This window comes from Oryx dammah, unplaced genomic scaffold (genome assembly GCF_014754425.2).
Source record: "Oryx dammah isolate SB20612 unplaced genomic scaffold, SCBI_Odam_1.1 HiC_scaffold_4, whole genome shotgun sequence".
Classification (NCBI taxonomy): domain Eukaryota; kingdom Metazoa; phylum Chordata; class Mammalia; order Artiodactyla; family Bovidae; genus Oryx; species Oryx dammah.
In genome coordinates this window covers 75,917,185-75,939,162 of record NW_024070188.1, presented here as the reverse complement: position 1 = coordinate 75,939,162, position 21,978 = coordinate 75,917,185, and the positions used below count along the sequence as shown (strand labels likewise).

The 21,978-nt window shown below is 40.0% G+C and overlaps 1 protein-coding gene across 15 annotated transcripts in view; it reads left to right on the top strand.

The window, feature by feature from the left end:
• Positions 1–21,978, top strand: part of SYNE1 (spectrin repeat containing nuclear envelope protein 1) — a 494,970-nt gene that overhangs the window by 379,880 nt on the left and 93,112 nt on the right. For all 15 annotated transcript variants that reach the window (XM_040238711.1, XM_040238710.1, XM_040238708.1 and 12 more), the window contains 10 exons: positions 3,231–3,401; positions 5,668–5,801; positions 6,417–6,621; positions 8,292–8,474; positions 9,023–9,169; positions 11,309–11,463; positions 12,083–12,230; positions 13,467–13,561; positions 18,471–18,705; positions 20,509–20,703. In XM_040238711.1, the coding sequence (XP_040094645.1) occupies positions 3,231–3,401; positions 5,668–5,801; positions 6,417–6,621; positions 8,292–8,474; positions 9,023–9,169; positions 11,309–11,463; positions 12,083–12,230; positions 13,467–13,561; positions 18,471–18,705; positions 20,509–20,703 (1,668 nt within the window). The remainder of the gene's footprint in view (positions 1–3,230; positions 3,402–5,667; positions 5,802–6,416; positions 6,622–8,291; positions 8,475–9,022; positions 9,170–11,308; positions 11,464–12,082; positions 12,231–13,466; positions 13,562–18,470; positions 18,706–20,508; positions 20,704–21,978) is intronic.

Below are 21,978 nucleotides of genomic sequence, written 5' to 3'. Positions count from 1 at the left end.
AAGAAATAATCACTGAATCTAAACAGCATGTATTTATACTGTTAAGTCTACTTTGTTAACCTTTCAAAAAGAGTCTAGCTTCAGATGTTTCCTATAATTAACATTATTATGGACATTCCTTTCTCAATAATCTTATCTATTCTGGGTCTGTCAATACCATTTAGGCACAGATGGTTCTCAAATGTGTATACTCAGGTTGAACTTCTCCCCTAAACTCAGTTAGGGACAGACACAGAGGGAAGTCTTCTATCAACGTCTCCACTCACATGGCCAGTAGACATCTCAAGCTTCCTGCCCAACTCCCATCAGTCCCCCTCAAACCTACGCTTTCTGCCATCTCAGTTCATGACAACTCTACCCATCCAGTAGCATGGGCTGAAACCCATGGAGTCGTTCTTCATTCCCCTCTTTCTCTCAGACCCACCTCTAGTCCATCAGCAATCTTGTCAGCCCTACTTCAGGATAGACTAGAATCTGACCTCTGTCCCTATCTGTGCAGCTAACACCTAGGTTTAAGTCACCTCTTCATCCCTCAGTTTCCTCATCTATAAGATGAGTTAAGATTCCATCTACCTCAAAGGTTGTTACCAGGATAAAATGGGTTAATGAATGTAAAACACTCAGTTAATATGTTTCCTAAATGGTGGTACTAAATATATTGATCTTTTATCACTTTTATATATATATTTTACAAACAATATATATAATATATATACATATTATAAATATAAATATATACATATATTCATATAAATAAATACATATATTCATATAAATATATATAGATACTATAGGCTCAGATCATGAACTCCTTATTACAAAATTCAGACTTAAATTGAAGAAAGTAGGGAAAACCATTAGACCATTCAAATGTGATCTAAATCAAATCCCTTATAATTATACAGTGGAAGTGACAAATAGATTCAAGGGATTAGATCTGATAGAGTGCCTGAAGAACTAGGGATGGCAGTTTGTCACATTATACAGGAGGTGGTGACCAAAACCATCCCCAAGAAAAAAATATACAAAGAGGCAAGATAGTTGTCTGAGGAGGCCTTACAAATAGCTGAGAAAAGAAGAGAATCAAAAGGCAAAGAAGAAAAGGAAAGACACACCCATCTGAATGCAGAGTTCCAAAGAATAGCAAGGAGAGATAAGAAAACCTTCCTCAGTGATCTCGGCAAAGATATAGAGGAAAACAATACAATGGGGAAGACTAGAGATCTCTTTAAGAAAATTAGAGATACCAAGGGAACATTTCATGCAAAGATGGGCTCCATAAAGACAGAAACAGTATGGACCCAACAGAAGCAGAAGATGTTAAGAAGAGAACTCTACAAAGAATACGCCTATACAAACTATACAAGAATACACCAAAGAACTATATAGAAAAGATCTTCATGACCCAGGTAACCATGATGGTGTGATCACTCACCTAGAGCCAGACATCCTGGAATGTGAAGTCAAGTGGGCCTTAGGAGGCATCACTATGAACAAAGCTAGTGGAGGTGATGGAATTCCAGTTGAGCTATTTCAAATCCTGAAAGATGATGCTATGAAAGTGCTGCACTCAGTATGCCAGCAAATTTGGAAAACTCAGCAGTGGCCACAGGACTGGAAAAGATCAGTTTTCATTCCACTACCAAAGAAAGGCAAAACCAAAGAATGTTCAAACTACCACACAATTGCGCTCATCTCACACACTAGCCAAGTAATGCTCAAAATTCTCCAAGCAAGTCTTCAACAATACGTAAACTGAGAACTTCCAGATGTTCAAGCTGGTTTTAGAAAAGGCAGAGGAACCAGAGATCAAATTGCCAACATCCACTGGATCATAGAAAAAGCAAGAGAGTTCCAGGAAAACATCTGCTTTATTGACTACACCAAAGCCTTTGTGCGGATCACTACAAACTGTGGAAAATTCTTCAAGAGACAGGAATACCAGACCACCTTACATGCCTCCTGAGAAATCTGTATTCAGGTCAAATAGCAACAGTCAGAACCTGACATGAAACAACAGACTGGTTCCACATTGAAAAAGGACTACATCAAGGCTGTATAGTGTCACCCTGCTTATATACCTTAAGTGCAGAGTACATCGTGCAGAAGTGTGGACGAGAGGAAGCACAAGCTGGAATCAAGATTGAGGGGAGAAATATGAATAACCTCAGATATGCAGATGACACCACCCTTATGGCAGAAAGTGAAAAGGAACTAAAGAGCCTCTTGATGAAAGTGAAAGAGGAGAGTAAAAGAGCTGGCTTAAAACTCAGCATTTAGAAAACAAAGATCATGTCATCCAGTCCATCATTTCATGGCAAATAGATTGGAAAACAGTGGAAACAGTGACAAGACTTTATTTCTTGGCTTCCAAAATCACTGCAGATGGTGACTGCAGCCATGAAATTAAAAAACGCTTGCTCCTTGGAAGAAAACCTATCACCAACCTAGACGGCATATTAGAAAGCAGACACATTACTTTGCCAACAAAGGTCCATCTAGTCAAAGCTGTCGTTTTTCCAATAATCATGTATGGATGTGAACGTTGGACCATAAAGAAAGCTGAGCATGAAAGAATCTATGCTTTTGAACTGTGGTATTGGAGAAGACTCTTGAGAGTCCCTTGGACTGCAAGGAGATCAAACCAGTCAATCCTAAAGGAAATCAGTCCTGAATATTCATTGGAAGGACTGATGCTGAACCTCCAGTACTTTGGCCACCTGATGCAAAGAACTGACTCATTTGAAAAGACCCTGATGTTGGGTAAGATTGAAGGTGGGAGGAGAAGGGGACGACAGAGGATGAGATGGTTGGATGACATCACCGACTCAATGGACTAGAGTTTGAGCAAGCTCCAGGAGTTGGCGATAGGGAAGCCTGGTGTGCTGCAGTCCATGGGGTTGCAAAGAGTCAGACATGACTGAGCAACTGAACTGAACTGAACTGATACTATAGGTCAAGGTTATATGTGTAACCTTTTTAAGCATTTTAATTTAGACTATGTGATCACATGTATGAAAGGCTTAAATTTCAACATTGTTACATTTTTACTTTAAAAACATATTTTATAACTTTCTGTTTTAATGTATAATTTTTTTTAATTTGAGTTTACTTGCAATGCCTGAAACCCCAGTGAAGTTCTTAAATGTTAATGTCTTTTCCATCAAAGGAATATATATTTTATCATGTAAAATAGTATGCAATTATAAGAAGTCTCTGTTTTCTGAAAGGTTGGCCAACTCAAGATCCTGTTGAAATCTGTGCTTGACCAGTGGAGCCGCCATAAAGTGGCGTTTGATGAGATAAACAGTTGCCTCATGGAGGCCCGATACTCTCTTTCTCGATTCTGTCTGCTCACTGGCTCTTTAGAAGCTGTGCAAGTTCAGGTGGACAATCTTCAGGTAAGGAGTGAATTGACCCCATCCTTAGCATTCTTTTTAATTAGAGTAATTTTTTTTTAAAGTGAACAAATTCAAACATCATGCTGGAATGTTGGTCTATATTGTTTGCATTTAATTATTTTCAAAATATTCAAAATTAATTTTACTTAAGTTTTACTAAAGTTTTAAGTTTTTACTAAAGTTTTTAAGTTTTACTAAAGTTTTTACTTTACCTGTGGATACCAGATTTTGGAACAGCTGGTATATAAGTAAATGATTTTTTAAATTATATAAACATCCTGATGGATGTATTTCATCAAATGACTTTATACCCAAATCCATCTTCTGTATCTATTATCACTGCCTTTTATGTCTTCCCTTTCTCTTTTTTTAATCCTGCTTTTCTAAACATATTCTAAGGGATTTAAAAGAACACAGAAAGAAAAATGGCAAAAGAGTAAAATTTTAAACCATTAAGTTATTTCTTTGCATTCAGCAGAATGTCAGTGGTCTCTCCAACACGTACACGTCATCCCTGTTTTCTAGCACTTGCTGCTTTGTTTCCTGTGTGTCTGTTATCATGTCCTTCATCTAGAAGGACGTGGCTGTTGTTGGACTTAAAGAGCACAATCTCCTCACTCGGGCCACTGCCCTCAGTTGATTGTTACCCTCATCCCCTATGTTCCTGGGCACTGGGCACTCTTCACCTGCTACTGATCTTTCTCCCTGGCTGAATGGTGCAGCCAATGGCATGGGCATGGCAGGCCTAAGGGATGAGGGGTCAGCAAGAGCCCAGCATGGACCCTCCTTACCTCGGCTCACATCCCTCGCTTGGCAATCAAAGTTTATATGTTGCTGATCTATCTGATGTGCAGACTTGCTGAAGATAATGTCCTTTTTTCAGGTGAGGCAGGAGGCAGGAAGGATAAAATGAGTTATGTATAGTTACATGAAACTTTAAATAATTATTGTAAATACTAAAAATCATTAAAACTTATTTTGAGACTGCTGCTGCTGCTAAGTCGCTTCAGTCGTGTCTGACTCTGTGCGACCCCATAGACAGCAGCCCACCAGGCTCCCCCGTCTGGAGTGGGTTGCCATTTCCTTCTCCTATGCATGAAAATGAAAAGTGAAAGTGAAGTCACTCAGTCATGTCTGACTCTTCGCGACCCCATGGACTGCAGCCTACCAGGCTCCTCCGCCCAGGAGATTTTCCAGGCAAGAGTACTAGAGTGGGTTGCCATTGCCTTCTCCAATTTTGAGACTAGTAAGTTTAAAAACACATTTTATACCTTTGAGGAGAAACACCTTTTAATTTAGCCTACTCTGTTTCACCTCTTCTATCTTAAGATATGAAAGGACTCAGGGTCTGTTCCTCATGTGTTTTGATTTGATGGCAACCAGAAAGCAGTGTCAGGTAGGGGTAGATTTTTGCAGCCTGATTTCCCTGAGTTTTACTAAGAACTGAATCTGTCACTTTAGCATTTCCTGGGAAATATCCTTCTTCACTGGTTCTTGGTAGAAGACTCCGCCAAGCCTATAACCTGTGTAATAAAGATTCTGTGCAAGGAAGAACACTCAGAGCTAGAACTTAGATGGTACTCAGAAAAGCTATGGGGCTTCCTGGGCGGCTCAGTGCATAAAGAATTTGCCTGCAGTGCTGGTGACGCAGGAGACGCGGGTTTGATCCTTGGGTGGAGAAGATCCCCTGGAGTAGGGCATGGCAACCCACTCCAGTATTCTTGCCTGGAGAATCCCATGGACAGAAGAACCTGACGGACTACAGTCCACACGGTCGCAAAGAGTCGGACTGTCACGACTGAAGCAACTGAGCATGCACGCATGCAGAAAAGGTATGATATCTTAAACTGTCATTATCAGAAGTTTTTGGTAGAGCCGCTCTTGGTAAGTGATAGAATACAGATCTGGATTTTGATCTTGAGCAGCAAAGAGAACAACACTGTGCCGGGTTGCACACCCACCAGCCCTACGGCTTCCTCCTGGATGATGAACAGGGGTTCCCTGTGTGAACTTTGCTGGCAGAATTACCCATCCCACTCCAGGGCTCAACTGTTAAGAGTCCCTCCTCACACCCACAAGAAGAAACTCATGAAAAAGGAAAAATGATTATCTAAAGGAAACCTATGAAACATCGGGACAAAAGTCACAGTCTATGTATCTTCTGTGCATAGTTTCATATTGTATGAAAGCAGCTACATTACTTTAAAATTTGATCATTAGAATTTTTAGACCCTAGCATGTCATCTGTGGCCTTTTCTTTGGGCAGAATCTTCAAGATGATCTAGAAAAACAGGAAAAGAGCTTGCAGAAATTTGGCTCTGTGACCAATCAACTTTTAAAAGAGTGCCACCCACCTGTGACAGAAACTCTTACGAATACACTAAAAGAAGTCAACATGAGGTATGGAATATACTGGTGTTTACAGTGTTGCTCATTATTTATATCACAGTCCAATTATAAATAACAATACAATTAAAACCCTAACATTTTGAACTTGAGCCTTATAGGCTCTATTCTATTAATATTTTTATTTTCACAAAATGAATTTAAGGAGAAACAAATGTAGTCAAGATGGGGCTTCTCAGGTGACTCATTGGTAAAAAAAAAATCTGCCTATAGTGTGGGAGATCTGGGTTCAATCCCTGGGTTGGGAAGATCCCCTGGAGAAGGAAATGGCAACCCACTCCAGTATTCTTGCCTGGGAAATTGCGTGGACATAGGAGCCTAGCGGGCTATGACTGCACACACACACACACACACACACACACACACAAATGCAGTGAAGACATTTGGAAAGGAATTATAACTGCAATATACCCCAAGATTGACCCCTTTTCTACTATCTACCCTTGAAATATGACTGTGAAATGTTACTTTTTATTACATTAAATAGAAACGAGACATCTGCATTATTTCCATATTCACATGAACCAGGATCATGAAAAATAAAATAGCAAATAACAGCATTTGGTGAGAGGTGGGAATCAACCCATGAGTGTTGGCTATCGTTTCCAGATGGAATAACTTGCTGGAAGAGATTGCCGAGCAGCTGCGTGCCAGCAAGGCCCTACTTCAGCTTTGGCAGAGATACAAGGACTACTTCAAACAGTGTGCTGCTACAGTTCAACAACAGGAGGGACGAACCAACGATTTCTTGAAGGCAGCCACCGACAAGGACATCGGTGATGACGAAGTTGCCACCTGGATCCAAGATTGCAATGTACGTTCAAGAACTGTCGCCAGTTCTCAACTTGCCAGGCTTAGACTTCTCAGGTTTAACAGGGCTAGTGTTGCTGTGTGTAAGCTTTTGTTATGGCTCTATGTGGGACAGCTTTCCAAAAATAATTGTTTTGAGTATCAGAGAGCCTGCTAGGTTTTCAGAACCAGTTGCACATGTATCAGAGTTAAAGAGATCCCCTCCCATTTCTTTCTTTTTAAACAGTCATTTTCCCATTTTTCCTAATGGAATACAGTCCATGTGAAAGACTCAGGATCTCTGTTTTTACAGAGGTGGTCAATATAAGAAATGGCTGTATGAAAAGTAATGTTACATCTTTTAAAAATCCACTGTTAAAAGATATCGTCCAGTTAGGGCCATTATCTCTTATGTAAGCCTCAACACAATAATTTCTTCTAAGAGTTTAATGGTAAGAAGAATTCTTTCTCTCCTGATTTATGAGTATACTTCTTTTTAATAGCTTTTTAATATTTCTCTTTTTCACTGCAGCTGCCAATAACCTACTTAAAGTTTTCAGGAATTATTCTTCTCTCAATTCACCTATCACATGCCTCTTACTGTTTGCCCCGTTTGTCTTTATTTTAATGAACTTATTTCAAAGACCTTCTTATAAACTTTCCCAAATCAGTTTATTAGAATTAGGCAGGTTATAAAAGACATATAAATAAAAGTTTAACTCATTCTAAGGCCTTCACATGAAACATGAATAATCCCTTGGAAGCTAGAGTTTAAGTTTTACCGTAAAGTTAATTTAGTGTTTTTTGTTTTGTTTTTTTTTTTCTCTTTCCACATAGCTCATCTTTATGAGATTTGTCATTTTCCATTTTCAGTCCTCCTGAGTTGAGAGATCTTGTTTTACAGTCAAGGGCACCAAATGATGGCTGTGAATTTTCTGATCTCTCTGTCAGGATTAAAGTTGTCGTTTGTTTTTCCCCTCTCACTGAAGTCCCCAGGCAGGCTCTGCTCTTTCCATCTATCTGTGAGTCATCAGCAACAGGTAGAAGAACCAGTCAGTTGTCATCCCTAAGTGGTAGATGGAACTGAAAGAGGGAATTTCCACCAGCTTGTGATTGGAGTATATATGGGGTTCCCACAAAGCGTGGAGGCAAGAGATGCCACGGAAAAGGATGGAGTCCGCTCTTGCTGCTGCTCACAGAGCCGTACCTAGGCTTCCGAGCCCACCGGCCAGGGAGGGGGGTAGTGAAACCACTATGGTGTGACCACACACGCAGCTCCTCCCTTGTGTGTCTAATATTAAGTCCTAGAAGGTAAAATGTAGCACTGGATTTTCAACTTGATATCAATTACATGAAGAGGCAAGGGAAAAAAAACAAAACAAAACTGCCAAAATATTTCTAGTGATTGGCTCTACTTGTAAATAATTTTTTTCTCTTCTTTAAGTAAGTTTTTCTGCATTTCCTCTATGTCTTACAAGGAACCTATGTGGCTTTTATAATCAGAATAGCACTTTTTTATGTTAATATACACGTTTTTAAAAATGGAATTCAATTCTTGATTCCCCCCCCTCCCCCGCAGGGAGAGGTTATTTAATGTAATAATTGGACAAATAAGAATGAGTGTCTGTAATTGTTTACAATAATGAGTACACTTAACCTGTTGTTTCATGATGAGCATATTTTCATCTTCTGTAGGACCTCCTCAAAGGATTGGGGCCGATTCAGGATTCTCTTGTAGTTCTTCATGAGCTGGGAGAGCAACTCAAGCAACAAGTGGATGCTTCGGCAGCATCAGCCATTCAATCCGATTGGCTCTCTTTGAGGCAACAATTACATGCCCTAGAACAGGCTCTCTGCAAACAGCAGACTGTGTTACAGGTACAGAGCTTATATTCAGTGGGTGTTATGAATTAGGCATCCTGTAAAACCTGGGCATAAATAGGAAAAGGAGAACTTTCATCATCAAAACAATGCTTTCTTCAAGATCACAAAATTTAAAAATAAACAAATTTGAAAGTTCCAGTGGGGTCAAGGAAAGCTGGGAGTCTTGCCCTGTTCTCTACCATGTAATTTTGCCCTAAAATCAGTGATTTGTCCCTTGGCAAAATGTGTTCAATTAATAAATGTTAAGTAACTTTAATGTTAACACTCATGTTTACATAAGCTTTTGCAAGAATCTATATATCTCTCTTGATAATGTATTAAAAAAACTTTAATTGGTTAATTAACGGTACATAGAAGTAATTCTAAGCTTTAGGAAAATTACATTAATACAAAGAAGAAAGTGTAAATCATGGCAACCTTGTCTTTTTAAAAATGACATCTGGAGAATGGCAATTTGACACAATAATATGAAAAATAATTTTAACATCCACTTGCCCTTTCACTAGATTTTTAAATACCAATTTTCTTTTGTGGAAACAAAGGCTGGTGTTCTTGACTATGAAACCTTTACCAAGAGTTTAGAAGCTTTGGAGACCTGGACAGTAGAAGCTGAAGAAATGCTACAAGGGCAGGACCCTAGCCACTCATCTGACCTCTCGACCATCCAGGAAAGGATGGAAGAGCTGAAGGTAAGTGTGTTCAAATCCTCGTCCCAGATGTAGCTTCTGCTTCTTCTTCTTTTTTTATTTTGGCCAAGCATGTGCATTTTAACTGTTTAAAATTTTACTTCCTCTACCAGGGAATCGAGCCCATGCCCCCTACAGTGAAGTAGCAGAGTCTTAATCACTGGTGTGCCAGGGAAGTCCCCCAGGTCTATCTTCTATGCTCAGAATCTTAAGGGTAACTCAGAACTCCTGACATAGGCCTGCCGTTTGTTCCCAAGAGTTCTTGCCAGCTCTCTTTCCTGTTCTCTTGAGAGGGCTGATGTCTTTGAGCACAGCGGATGTCATGATCCATGATGAGGGACCCCAGGAGCAATGCATGTCTGCATCTCACTCTTCCTCCTCCCTCTGGCCCCTCCTCACACCTAGTCCATGACCTCCGTCAATGTTCTTAAACCTTTCGGCTTCATCACTACCTTCATCCGCTCCTAGTTCAAGTTGCCCAGTCTCTCTCAGGGGCCAAGGCCAAGCTTCAACCTCCATGGACCTCCTTGAATCTCTCTCTCTCCCTCCAACCCATAATGCTACAATGATCTTTTCCTTTTGCAGGGCTTTACTTAATTATGAACTATATTAAAGTAAGTAAAATAATACAGTAGACATGACCATTTTTATTATTATATTATCCCTCTGCTTAAACCCTCTATGGGTTCCCATTGCTCTCAGGGTAAAGATGTGGTGACGTATCAAGACCAGAAATACCCAGCTTCCACCCTCCTAAGGATCTCATCTTCACCACCGTCCATGTCACTCTCCAGCCACTTGGGAGCTATGATGTTTCCCAGCGTCTCTGGGCAAGATGTGCCCTGGCTTCCTTCTTCCTGGAATTCATTCCTTATCCCCACCAACTCCATGCCCACCAAAAGGAATCAGCTCCTGGTCCTTTTGTTCAATGGCACTCTCAGAAAGCCTCCCCTTCTGTCCACGATCAGGCTCCCCAGCAACACACTGTCAGACCTACTGTTCTTTTTCTTCAGAGTTTCATTGTATCTTCTAATGATGCTCATGCGATTAACTGACTTCTGTTCTCTCCACTACTGGAATAGTGTCTTACACTCTGTGAATACCATGTCAGTTTTGTTCACTGCTGTTACTTACCTGTGGAAATTCTGGGATCTAACAGGATGCTTTTGGCTTTGACAGTTGGAAAGATTTATTTTCTCTCAGGGTTATGAGCCTTTTTTCAGAGCACATAAAGTGGAAACACACACAGCCAAAGGTGGCCTGACCTTTTCTTCTTCCTATAGCCAGTTTCCTCGATGGAGTTAAGAATGCCCACAGGAAAAGGCAGGACAGGCGGCTTTGTCCTGTGTGTGGAAGGGCAAAGGAGACCAGAAAGCATAAACTGCTTTCTCAGTTGATTCTCACCAACTTTGGGGTTGGGGTCAAGAAACTAAAGCTGAAGCTCTTGAGATGATAAATTCATGGTAAATTCAGAGTTTAAGTGAGTTTGTGTTGTATCCAGGGAGAACCCATCAAGTGTTGCTTATCTGGCTCTCTCACGAGCTGGGTGGTCTTAAGCAATTTCCTTAAAGAGTCTGTGCCTCATATTTCTTGTTGTAAAACAGGAATAGTAGTGGTTCTTACCTTACGGAATTGTTTTGAGGATAAAACAAGTTATTATCTGTAACGCTCTTGCAACAGTGCTTGGTTTATAAGGGCTCAAAAAATGTTAGCTATTACTGCTATAACTGTTGTTATTATTATTAAATAATAATGAAGCAGATTAACACAGATAAATGACATATAAAGCATAGGAAATAAGTTTTTTCAGTCATCAACACAATTTTCATCCTTTATCAGTTCAAGCAAGCATTAATGCTGAGTAAATGATGCAAGTAAATAACACACGTTATGTACTACTAAGCGTTCAGTAAAGGACAGCAAGTAGCTGTGCACCAGTAGCAGCAGCAGCAGCACTGAAAGCTGTTGGGGAGATGCCGTTTTGCTTTCTTTGTGACTCTGGAGATGGCAAGTGGGTGCCTAGAAATGCAGAGGAGACCGAAGACCAGCTTCTTCCTGAAATCAGAAGTTCACTGTCCACTCTGAAGGTCCTCTGCCTTTTCTGACTGTGGTGCTAAACCTACTTTCGCATCTTGCTTCCAGGGACAGATGCTGAAATTCAGCAGCATGGTCCCAGATTTAGACCGTCTGAATGAGCTTGGATACAGGCTGCCCCTGAACGATAAAGAAATCAAAAGGGTGCAGAATCTGAATCGGCACTGGGCTCTGATCTCCTCCCAGACTACGGAAAGATTCAGGTAGCGTAACCCAGAGATGTTTTGGCCACTCTGAAATATCCTACAGATAAGTTCATGATTTGTGTATGTTTATACATTCTAGGTCTTTCCAGTGATACAAAATTTGAACTAAAAGTGGGCAACTCAAATTGTGATACGGTTTCCTATGTTGAATGTACTGAAGAATGTTTAATCTTGTTTTTATCAAAAAATAAAGCTTTTATATATGCTTTACCCTCTGAGCCACCAAGGAAACCCTTTATATAAGAATATGTAAAAGATATATAATTTTATCATTAAAATAACGCATGTACACCTGTGGTGGATTCATGTCAATCTATGCCAAAACCAATACAGAATTGTAAAGTAAAAATTAAAAATAAATAAATAAATAAATAAAATAAAAAATATATATATAATAAAAAAAATTTTAAAAAAGTAAAATAAAAAAAATAAATAAAAATAAAATATTTTTCTTCAATTTTCTTTTTTATTTTTTGAAACACTTTACTACCTCATGGGAGAGCTTTGTAGAGGTCAAATTAAAATTGGAGGCAGAGAATATTTAATCTAGTTTTATGTGCTACAGGCATAAGAAAAAAGCAGCAACATCATCATTCTTTTTCTTTTGTTCTGTCAGTAAGTTACAGTCATTTTTGCTACAACATCAGACTTTCTTGGAAAAATGTGAAACATGGATGGAATTCCTAGTTCAAACGGAACAAAAGTTAGCAGTAGAGATTTCAGGCAATTATCAGCATCTTTTGGAGCAGCAGAGAGCACATGAGGTAAGTTATGCCAGTACTGTTTTGGCTGATAAAACAGTGTTAGGCCCTTGGAAGGTGCTGCAAAATGCTGTGTGGAAGAAAGTCCTGTACTGTGCGCTGAGTCTGCTCAGATGGATGCAGTGTTTTTTTCGTCTTTTTTAAGCTTGAAGTTTTGGTATCTTAATCCCAAAAATGTGATTGGTTATAAGCATGGGACAGGCTTCAATACCCTGCAAGGTATCATGTCAGAATTATGGTAAGATAATTTCCAAGTTGAGTGACAGACTACAATAATATTTCTGAGGCTAGTTGCTTAGAGATTACACTTTGGTCAAAAATCTTTAATAAATTAAAATTGTGAGTTCTTTAAAAAGCACATACATATTTTATACTAGAAAATCAAGCTACCAAACATCTCCCAGTATACTTCCTGATCAAATTGCATTATAATTCTTTCTCAAGAAACATCTAGAGAGAATTAGATCCAGAAAGCAAATTAATAAATTTTCTGTTAGTCTCTATTTTGCTGTTTGCCGGTGTAACTAAGTTGCTCCATGTGTTTATGAAATACACACAAATGGAGATCCAGGATTCCTAGGGCAGAGAAAAGCTAAAAGCTGGAAACTTGTTAATGAGTATGGAGCTTTGGGAGGGGATTGTGAAAATACTCTAAAATTGATTGTGGTGATAGTTGTATAACTGTAAATATAAGAAAAATTATTGTACACTTTAATCAAGTGAGTTATATGATATAGAATTCTATCTCAATAAACCTGTTTAAAAAACAGTGAAAATTTGAAAGTCTTAGTGGTGAAACAATTTTATTAACTAAGCTAAATTGAAAAACAGTGAGTTTATTAAAAATGGTGGGTTTTTTCCATTCTTCAACTTTTTAAAAGGTTTTAGAACTATTCTGTCTAAAAATGGACCATATTCGGCATATAAAATAAACCAGAATACAGATTATGTATCAACTAACTTTACTGGGTGATTTTGAAAGAAAGAAGTGAAACATAATTATACTTTTAGTCACAGTCTTAGTAAACAAAAACTAAATGGTATCTTTAAGTTTATCTTAACAGATAGTTTTTTAAATGTTCTTACATTGCAGGATTTTTTATATTAATGCAGCCTGATTCATCTAGAAGTGTTTTTCATAGTCTTGCTTAAACCAGAATTTTTGGAAAGTTTTTGGAGAACTGGTCACTAAAATTAGGAACTCTAAATTATGTTTTTCTTTTTTTTTTTAAATAACAGTTGTTTCAAGCAGAGATGTTCAGCCGTCAGCAGATTTTGCACTCAATCATTTTTGATGGACAGCACCTTCTAGAACAAGGTCAAGTTGATGACAGGTAGGATCTTTGATATTGTATCACAAAGAAAGGTTCCAGTAAATTAGTCATTTTCTTTGAGCAGATTAGAGAACATATGCCTAAAGCAAGTGTCCTGCAAAGGACCCTCAGTAATTAGAGGAAGGACTTGTCTGAACCACTGAAATGACTGAGTATTGAATCTTTTTAAAGAACCTCTGTTGTGTTATATGAAGGACATAGAGTAATTGGAAATCACCTAGCCAACCTTTGCTAGTGGTCTGGAGGAGACTGGAATTAAAATAGATCAGAATGAATTGTGTCAATGATGTGTCAACAGATGCTGGTAAGATTCTCATACAGTTGCAGAAATTTTATTCCTCAGAGGAGCACAGAGGTCACTAGACCATCTCTCTTACTTACAAATGAAAAATTGAGGCCCAGAAACGTGAAGTCATTTGACCAAGGTCACATAACTAAGTAGCAACAGAATCAAGCCTAGCCCTCATGCACCTGGTGTTTACTCAGGAAAAGCCAGGTTTCCCTTACCATGATTTGGAAATGGTTTGCTACCTTAAGTGAAATTACACTCAGTCTGAAACCCTGATTTCTCTTTATTACTTAACAAAGTATCTCTGTATTAAAAATGCAGAGGTAAAATCTAGCCCCTTTTTAGATTTATGGTATGTGAATTGGCAGCTTCGTCCTATGTTACCTTTCCTAGGAACAATATTTACTCTACCCAATCAATTTTCTATGGTGATATTTGGAATACAAACCTCATTTCTTTTATCACATTTGTATGTCTTTTCCATAATTAAGACCACTTCGGTTCAGTTCAGTAGCTCAGTTGTGTCCGACTCTTTGCGACCCCATGAATCGCAGCATGCCAGGCCTCCCTGTCCATCACCATCTCCTGGAGTTCACCCAAACTCTTGTCCATCGAGTCGGTGATGCCATCCAGCCATCTCATCCTCGGTCGTCCCCTTCTCCTCCTGCCCCCAATCCCTCCCAGCATCAGGGTCTTTTCCAATGAGTCAACTCTTTGCATGAGGTGGCCAAACTATTGGAGTTTCAGCTTTAGCATCAGTCCTTCCAAAGAACAACCAGGACTGATCTCCTTTAGAATGGACTGGTTGGATCTCCTTGCAGTCCAAGGGACTCTCAAGAGTCTAGTTGTGATTATAATTAACTTAGTCCCCCCCGCCCAAAATAGAAAATCATTATTTTGATTAAGAGTGTGGTTTTTTTTTTTTTTCATGTTTTGGAACCAATTTTAGTCTTAAGTGGATATTTCTTTGGAAGTACATGAAAGATTTTCATGGTTAAACTTGGAACAACAAAATTTGATGCCATATTTATTCCAAGGAAGCCAAACTTAAATGTGAGCTTAACTAAGAATTTAAGGCCTTTAGAATATGACATATTCAAATGCAATCAACTTATCTTTTGCTTTATCCTCCCTTCTCTGTGACAGTATTATAAAAGCTCACATCATTAAGTAAAATACAATTTAAAATTCATGTGCAAGCCAACATCTATTAATTTTAAATGTTAGCAGGGAAAAACACCAAGGAGATGAAAATATGAGGATTGGACCTGAGGATAATTTTGAACGTTGCTAGTGGGAAGAAAAAAAAATTCAGATGAGAGCATGTTGACAAATGAGAGAGGTCCTAGATTACCAATGTATTGTGTTTTAAAGGTTTGTTCATACGTTTTGTTTTTGAGAGTTCAGGTTAAGCACTGAGACCAGTGTGATGTTTTGAGTAGTTCCTCATGCTGTCAGATAGCTCCAGACAGCTTGGTTCTACAAAGTGAAGATGAGGCTCCAGAGAGCCCCTGAACGCTAGCCGATAGGGAAACAATATGTATGGTATTCTTCATTTTTACAGAACATCCTCAAGTCCTGGAGATTTTGTCAGAGATGACGGATGCTTGCATCGTTTAAGGAAGTGTCATGAACCTAATTCATCATATTTGACCTTACAGATATGTCCACCTATTCTGATACACTCACTGTTTGCAAACACTGATAGTTGAAATGTTATTACTTTTTCATTCATCATATTTAGTTCTATTGCAAATAGATTATAAACATCAGAATTTTCTTTCAGAAACAGAAGCACTGAATAACACATTTGGTTACAAAATCAAAGTTTTTGGTGTGTGTGTTAGTTGCTCAGTTCAGTCAGTTCAGTTCAGTTGCTCAGTCATGTCCGACTCTTTGTGACCCCATGAATCTCAGCACGCCAGGCCTCCCTGTCCAGCACCATCCCCCAGAGTTCACTCAGACTCACGTCCATCGAGTCCGTGATACCATCCAGCCATCTCATTCTCTGTCGTCCCCTTCTCCTCCTGCCCCCAATTCCTCCCAGCATCAGAGTCTTTTCCAATGAGTCAACTCTTTGCACAAGGTGTCCAAAGTACTGGAGCTTCAGCTTTAGCATCATTCCTTCCAAAGAAATCCCTGGGTTGATCTCCTTCAGAATGGACAGGTTGGATCTCCTTGCAGTCCAAGGGACTCTCAAGAGGTCTTCTCCAACACCACAGTTCAAACGCATCAATTCTAGGGCGCTCAGCCTTCTTCACAGTCCAACTCTCACATCCATACATGACCACAGGAAAAACCATAGCCTTGACTAGACAGACCTTAGTCGGCAAAGTAATGTCTCTGCTTTTGAATATGCTATCTAGGTTGGTCACAACTTTTCTTCCAAGGAGTAAGTGTCTTTTAATTTCATGGCCGCAGTCACCATCTGCAGTGATTTTGGAGCCCCCCAAAATAAAGTCTGACACTGTTTTCACTGTTTCCCCATCTATTTCCCATGAAGTGATGGGACCAGATGCCATGATCTTCGTTTTCTGAATGTTGAGCTTGAAGCCAACTTTTTCACTCTCCTCTTTCACTTTCATCAAGAGGCTTTTTAGCTCCTCTTCACTTTCTGCCATACGGGTGGTGTCATCTGCGTATCTGAGGTGATTGATATTTCTCCCGACAATCTTGATTCCAGCTTGTGCTTCTTCCAGTCCAGCGTTTCTCATGATGTACTCTGTAGAGAAGTTAAATAAGCAGGGTGACAATATACAGCCTTGACTTACTCCTTTTCCTATTTGGAACCAGTCTGTTGTTCCATGTCCAGTTCTAACTGTTGCTTCCTGACCTGCATACAGATTTCTCAAGAGGCAGGTTAGGTGGTCTGGTATTCCCATCTCTTTCAGAATTTTCCACAGTTTATTGTGATCCACACAGTCAAAGGCTTTGGCATAGTCAAGAAAGCAGAAATAGATGTTTTTCTGGAACTCTCTTGCTTTTTTATGTCCAATTCTTTGTGACTCCATGAACTGTAGCCCTCCAGGCTCCTCTGTCCATGGAGTTCTCCAGGCAAGAATACTGGAGTGAGTAGTCACTCCGTTTTCCAGGGGATCATCCCTACCCAGAAATGGAGCCCATGTCTCTTAAATCTCCTGCAGTGGCTGGCGGGTTCTTTACTGTCTGAGCCACCAGGGAAACCCAAGTTTATAGTAGCCCTAGGTAATATATCAAGAATATTGGAGTCCTGAATAATAAATCTAATTCAGATTAGAACCCATCCACAAGAAGAAAGAAAAGCAAAATGAGTAAAATAGAGAAAGAGCAAGTAATGTTATACTTTAGTACTAAAATGTGTGACTAGCACTATAATCTACTACAGTCTGTTTGATACTGGACAAACCAGTTCTAGAGCCACAGTTGGCTGCTAAAGAAAACATAATTAAAAAAAAAAACAAAAAAAAAACCAACATTTTTTAAAGTTAGGAAACACAGAGGTAGGAAGAAGCAACTAAAAGTTCTGAGATTAGTCAGCCTGATATTGAGAAATCTTAAGTAAAATTTAATGTCTCTAAGTATATGGACAATCTTTATTCAAAAACGATGACTAGACAGTTTACATTTTTCTAAGAACAATGGGCTTAAAATGTAGAAGGGATGTTTTAGAATGTGAAATAATTTGCTAAAGATTAGGACTGTCTCTTGTGAGGGAATAGTGAGAGTTTATGGAGTACAGTTTTTTAAGTATTTTTAAACAACATAATTTTATTTGAGTGGTTTGTGATTTCTAGCTAAAATTACCCAGTTTTGTTCATCCAAAGCGGTTTATAAGTGTAGCTGGAGACAGAGGTTGTAAATAAGCTGGTCTCTTCACTTTCTCCTGCTGTGGCATACATAAGATGCTATCACGTGCTGATACGTTGTGATGGGCGTGTGCAGGGGGTCATTCCCACAGAAGCTGCTGTCTTATGTTCTATCCCCTCTCATGCACTCAGAGTGAATGACAGTGATCTTACAGATATGTCTACCTATTCTGACACACTGACTGTTTGCAAACTGATAAAGTGAAAGTGAAGTCACTCAGTCGTGTCTGACTCTTTGCAACCCCATGGACTGTAGCCCACCAGGCTCCTCCATCCATGGGATTCTCCAGGCAAGAATACTGGAGTGGGTAGCCATTTCCTTCTCCAGGAGATCTTCCTAACCCAGGGACTGAACCCGGGTCTCCCGCATTGTAGGCAGACGCTTTACCATCTGAGCCACCAGGGAGTCCTGGTGGACTGATAGTTTAACTGTAATTAATTTTTTAAATTACATTCAGTAGAGCTGACAGTAGATCATAGCATGATATATGAAGACCTCTGTTCTAGATAGGGCTTCCCTGGAAGCTCAGATGGTAAAGAATCTGCCTTCTGTGCAAGAGACCTGGGTTTGATCCCTGAGTCAGGAAGATCCCCTAGAGAAGGGAATGGCTACCCACTCCAGTATTCTTGCCTGGAGAATTCCATGGACAGAGGAGCCTGGTGGGCTACAGTCCCTGTGGTAGCAAAGAGTTGGACACGACTGAGCGGCTAACACTTTCACAACACTTTCATCAGGATCACAGTGGCTTTCCTTATGTAATTATTTCTTCACCAGGGATGAGTTCAACCTGAAATTGACCCTCCTCAGTAATCAGTGGCAGGGGGTGATCCGCCGGGCCCAGCAGAGGCGGGGCATCATCGACAGCCAGATCCACCAGTGGCAGCGCTACAGGGAGATGGCAGAAAAACTCCGTAAATGGCTGGTGGAGGTGTCCTGTCTGCCTGTGAGTGGTCTGGGGAGTGTCCGGATACCACTGCAGCAAGCAAGGGCCCTCTTTGATCAAGTGCAGGTAAGGTACAAGGCAGGCAATTTTTAAACCTCTTCTGTGTGTTCACTGAATGCTTTGCCCTAACCCTGGTTCTTCAGGATTCTAGAGTGACACTGGAATGACAAGCATTGTTCTCAAATGTCCGCAGAAATATACAAAATGATCCATTACAGAGTCCGTATTTAACAGTGAAAGTCCCAGCTTCTTCAAAGACTTCACCCCCAAAGCCCTCTCGGCAGCTCAGTGAGTCCCAGAGTAGATGGAAATGTAGTGGCAAGGACAGGAAAACCTGGCATTGATAATACATATTTTACTCATGAGCCGTTTAAACATGAACCTTAAATATTCCAGAAAAGGTGAAAGGGTCAGCCCTGGGTGGGCTGTTTGTCCATTCCCCTTACTTTCACCACCTGGGAGTTTGGGACTCCAGCCTCTTAAATAGAGACCTCCTCATCCTCTCATCGGTCCCTCCCAGGATATTTCATGGGCTTCTCTTTCTTAAAGGTCATTCTCTGCTTCCTGTTTCCTCCTCAATTCTCTGGGAAACGCCATCTCTGCACAGGCTTCCGCGACTCCCTACCAGCAGAGAAGGGTCACTTTGGATCTTCTGGTCACATTCACCTCCTCAGCCTCTAACTCATGCATCCAGCCACCTTTTAGCCTTATCTGCATCACAGACATAAGATACTTGGTGGGTTCCAATAGCATCTATGATCCCTGAACCAACCACTCTCCATGAGTCCATTCCATGTGTCCAAACGAAGGAAATGTCATCACTGGTCTGTATGCATCAGCAACCCTAGAGTCCTTCTAGAGCTCTACTCTTCTCTTTTCTCACGCTTCTTGCAGCTTATATCCCTCAAGTCTTCATCCCCACTGCCACTGCCTTAGATTAGGTGGTCATGATTTCTTCCCTAGGCGAGCGCTTCCTAACCTATCTTTGTTATTGTTGTTTAAGTCTCTAAATCATGCTGACTCACCCTCTTGCAACTCCATGTACTGTGGTTCACCAGGCTCCTCTGTCCATAGAATTCTCTAGGCAAGAATACGGGAGTGGATTGCCATTTCCTTCTCGAGGGGATCTTCCCGACTCAGGGATCGAACCTGCAACTCCTGCATTAGCAGGCACTTTCTTCACCACTGAACCACCAGAGAAACCCTGACATGTCTTAGGGTATCCAATATATGACCTTCTTCCACTCCATTTTCTACCTGATGGCTTAGTACTCTTCCATGAATCTCAGTCACTTTTACTGTAAAAATCAATCTTCTCTTCAAGGTCTGGTCTTGCCTTAACTTACACCACTCACTTATAGACATCCTACATTCTAGCCACTGACAACTGAGTCCAGTGTCCTGAACTCCTCATAATTTATCCTGTCGCGCAAGTTTGCCCATCCTCATTTCTCTATGCGGAGGGTGTTCTCTCCCTGACTCCTGGCCTCATCACACCAGATCCTTCTTCATCTGGTTGTATCCCTGTGTCTTTTAAGACTCATGAAGCTTTTGCCTCTTGAAGAAGCCTCAGTGTGCCCTCCAAGTGGGTCAGACGTCCCTCTGTGTCTCTTTGCATCAGCCTCATAGAGAAGTCTTCCTGTTGCATCATGACTGTTTAAAAGCTGGCAACAGAAACTAAGCCCTGTTTGTGGGATTCTCATTTATTTATATGTTCCTTCACTCGGGCCCAAAGTATAGGGTCAGTAAAGCTTTGGGGGGGAAAAGGCATGTTATGGATGCAGAAATTTAGGATTATTTAAAAACACTTATAACGGGGATATGGTGAAGAGAAGAATGAGAAAATCAAAAATCTCTGGTTCCTTTTAGTTCAAAGAAAAAGTGTTCCTGCGGCAACAAGGCAGCTACATCCTCACCGTGGAGGCTGGCAAGCAGCTTCTGCTTTCGGCCGACCGTGGGGCTGAGGCCACCCTGCAGGCCGAACTCACTGAGATCCAAGAGAAATGGAAGTCAGCAAGTGTGTGTCTGGAGGAGCAGAAGAAAAAACTGGCCGGCTTGCTGCAGGTAAGTTCAGCTCTTCCCTCCTATGGGCCTCATGAGGTTTAAAACGCCCTCGTAATAGTTGTGCTGCTTCCTCAATGTCCTTATCCTGTGAATCAAATAATGCTGATCATTACATCAGGCCTTGCAGTATTTTGATCCCCTGTGTCTCATTTAAGACTTTGTCCTGTCTTGCCTCAACGGGAAAAGTTTCCCAATCTTCAGCAGTTTGTCTTTCAGGAAAATCCCCCAACAAAGTAGTTTTAAATCTAATAAGACCGTCCAAGTGATGAACTCTTGATTCATGGTCAGTGCTAAGCCAGAAGCCATGAGATGACTTTATAAATCCAGACAAGAATGCAAAGAGCAGATTCCCCTCCCTAAGCTAAGACTCTAAAGTGGTTTTCGAGATTGATATCTCTTCTTTTATAGCAAGGGAAAACTATCCAAGAAGACACTCTTGATTTGATCTTAGCTTATCCAAGCAGGTTGCTGTAAGATAAAATCTCAAGGAGGTATATTAAGCCTGTAGTTGGATACAAACAGCATGCTGATCTTAGAGAAAGTTTAGGGAAATGTAGATTTATCAGACCTCCCACAATGTACTTTTCTCCCTCACTTTCCAATTCTTTGCATAAGACACAGTTAAATCAGCAGTTGCATGAAGGTATGGGACTCTAAACTCAGATAAACCTAAGTAAAAACCATAAGAAACGAGGTAACCTGGTGAACTCAACCTATCAAAGCCTCAGTTTCCTAATCTGTAGAGTGGGTATGATTACATCTCTTTCATAAGACCTTGTGAAGATTTAATGAAATAATGAAAGTGAATTATGTATCAAAATACTTGGTACGTACTGAGTACTCAACAAATGATGGTAATTATTGCCAATATTATTAACATCTTGAAACCGAACATGACTAAATACTAAAGTTTTATATACATTGATAATCACCAGCACTTTAATGAGATCATTTATTAAATTTCGCCTGTCCGTTTTGGATCAAAGGTAATAATAATAAAGTTAATGAAACACATTTTGCTTTTTTTTCTCTGAATACTTAATGTTTGCACACATTTTTTTCCTATTGAATTTTATTGAATAATATATTACCTTTTGTGCAGGAAGCAATGAATCAAAAATGCCACCCAACATATGTTAGAGAATCATTATTTGCACACAGCGCAATTCATCAGTAATACAATATGCCTAATTCTTTTTCCTTCTTTTTTGGCTTTCAGTAAAGGATTAAAAACATTGTAAATCATTTTGTAGAGAGCATATTAATCATATATTT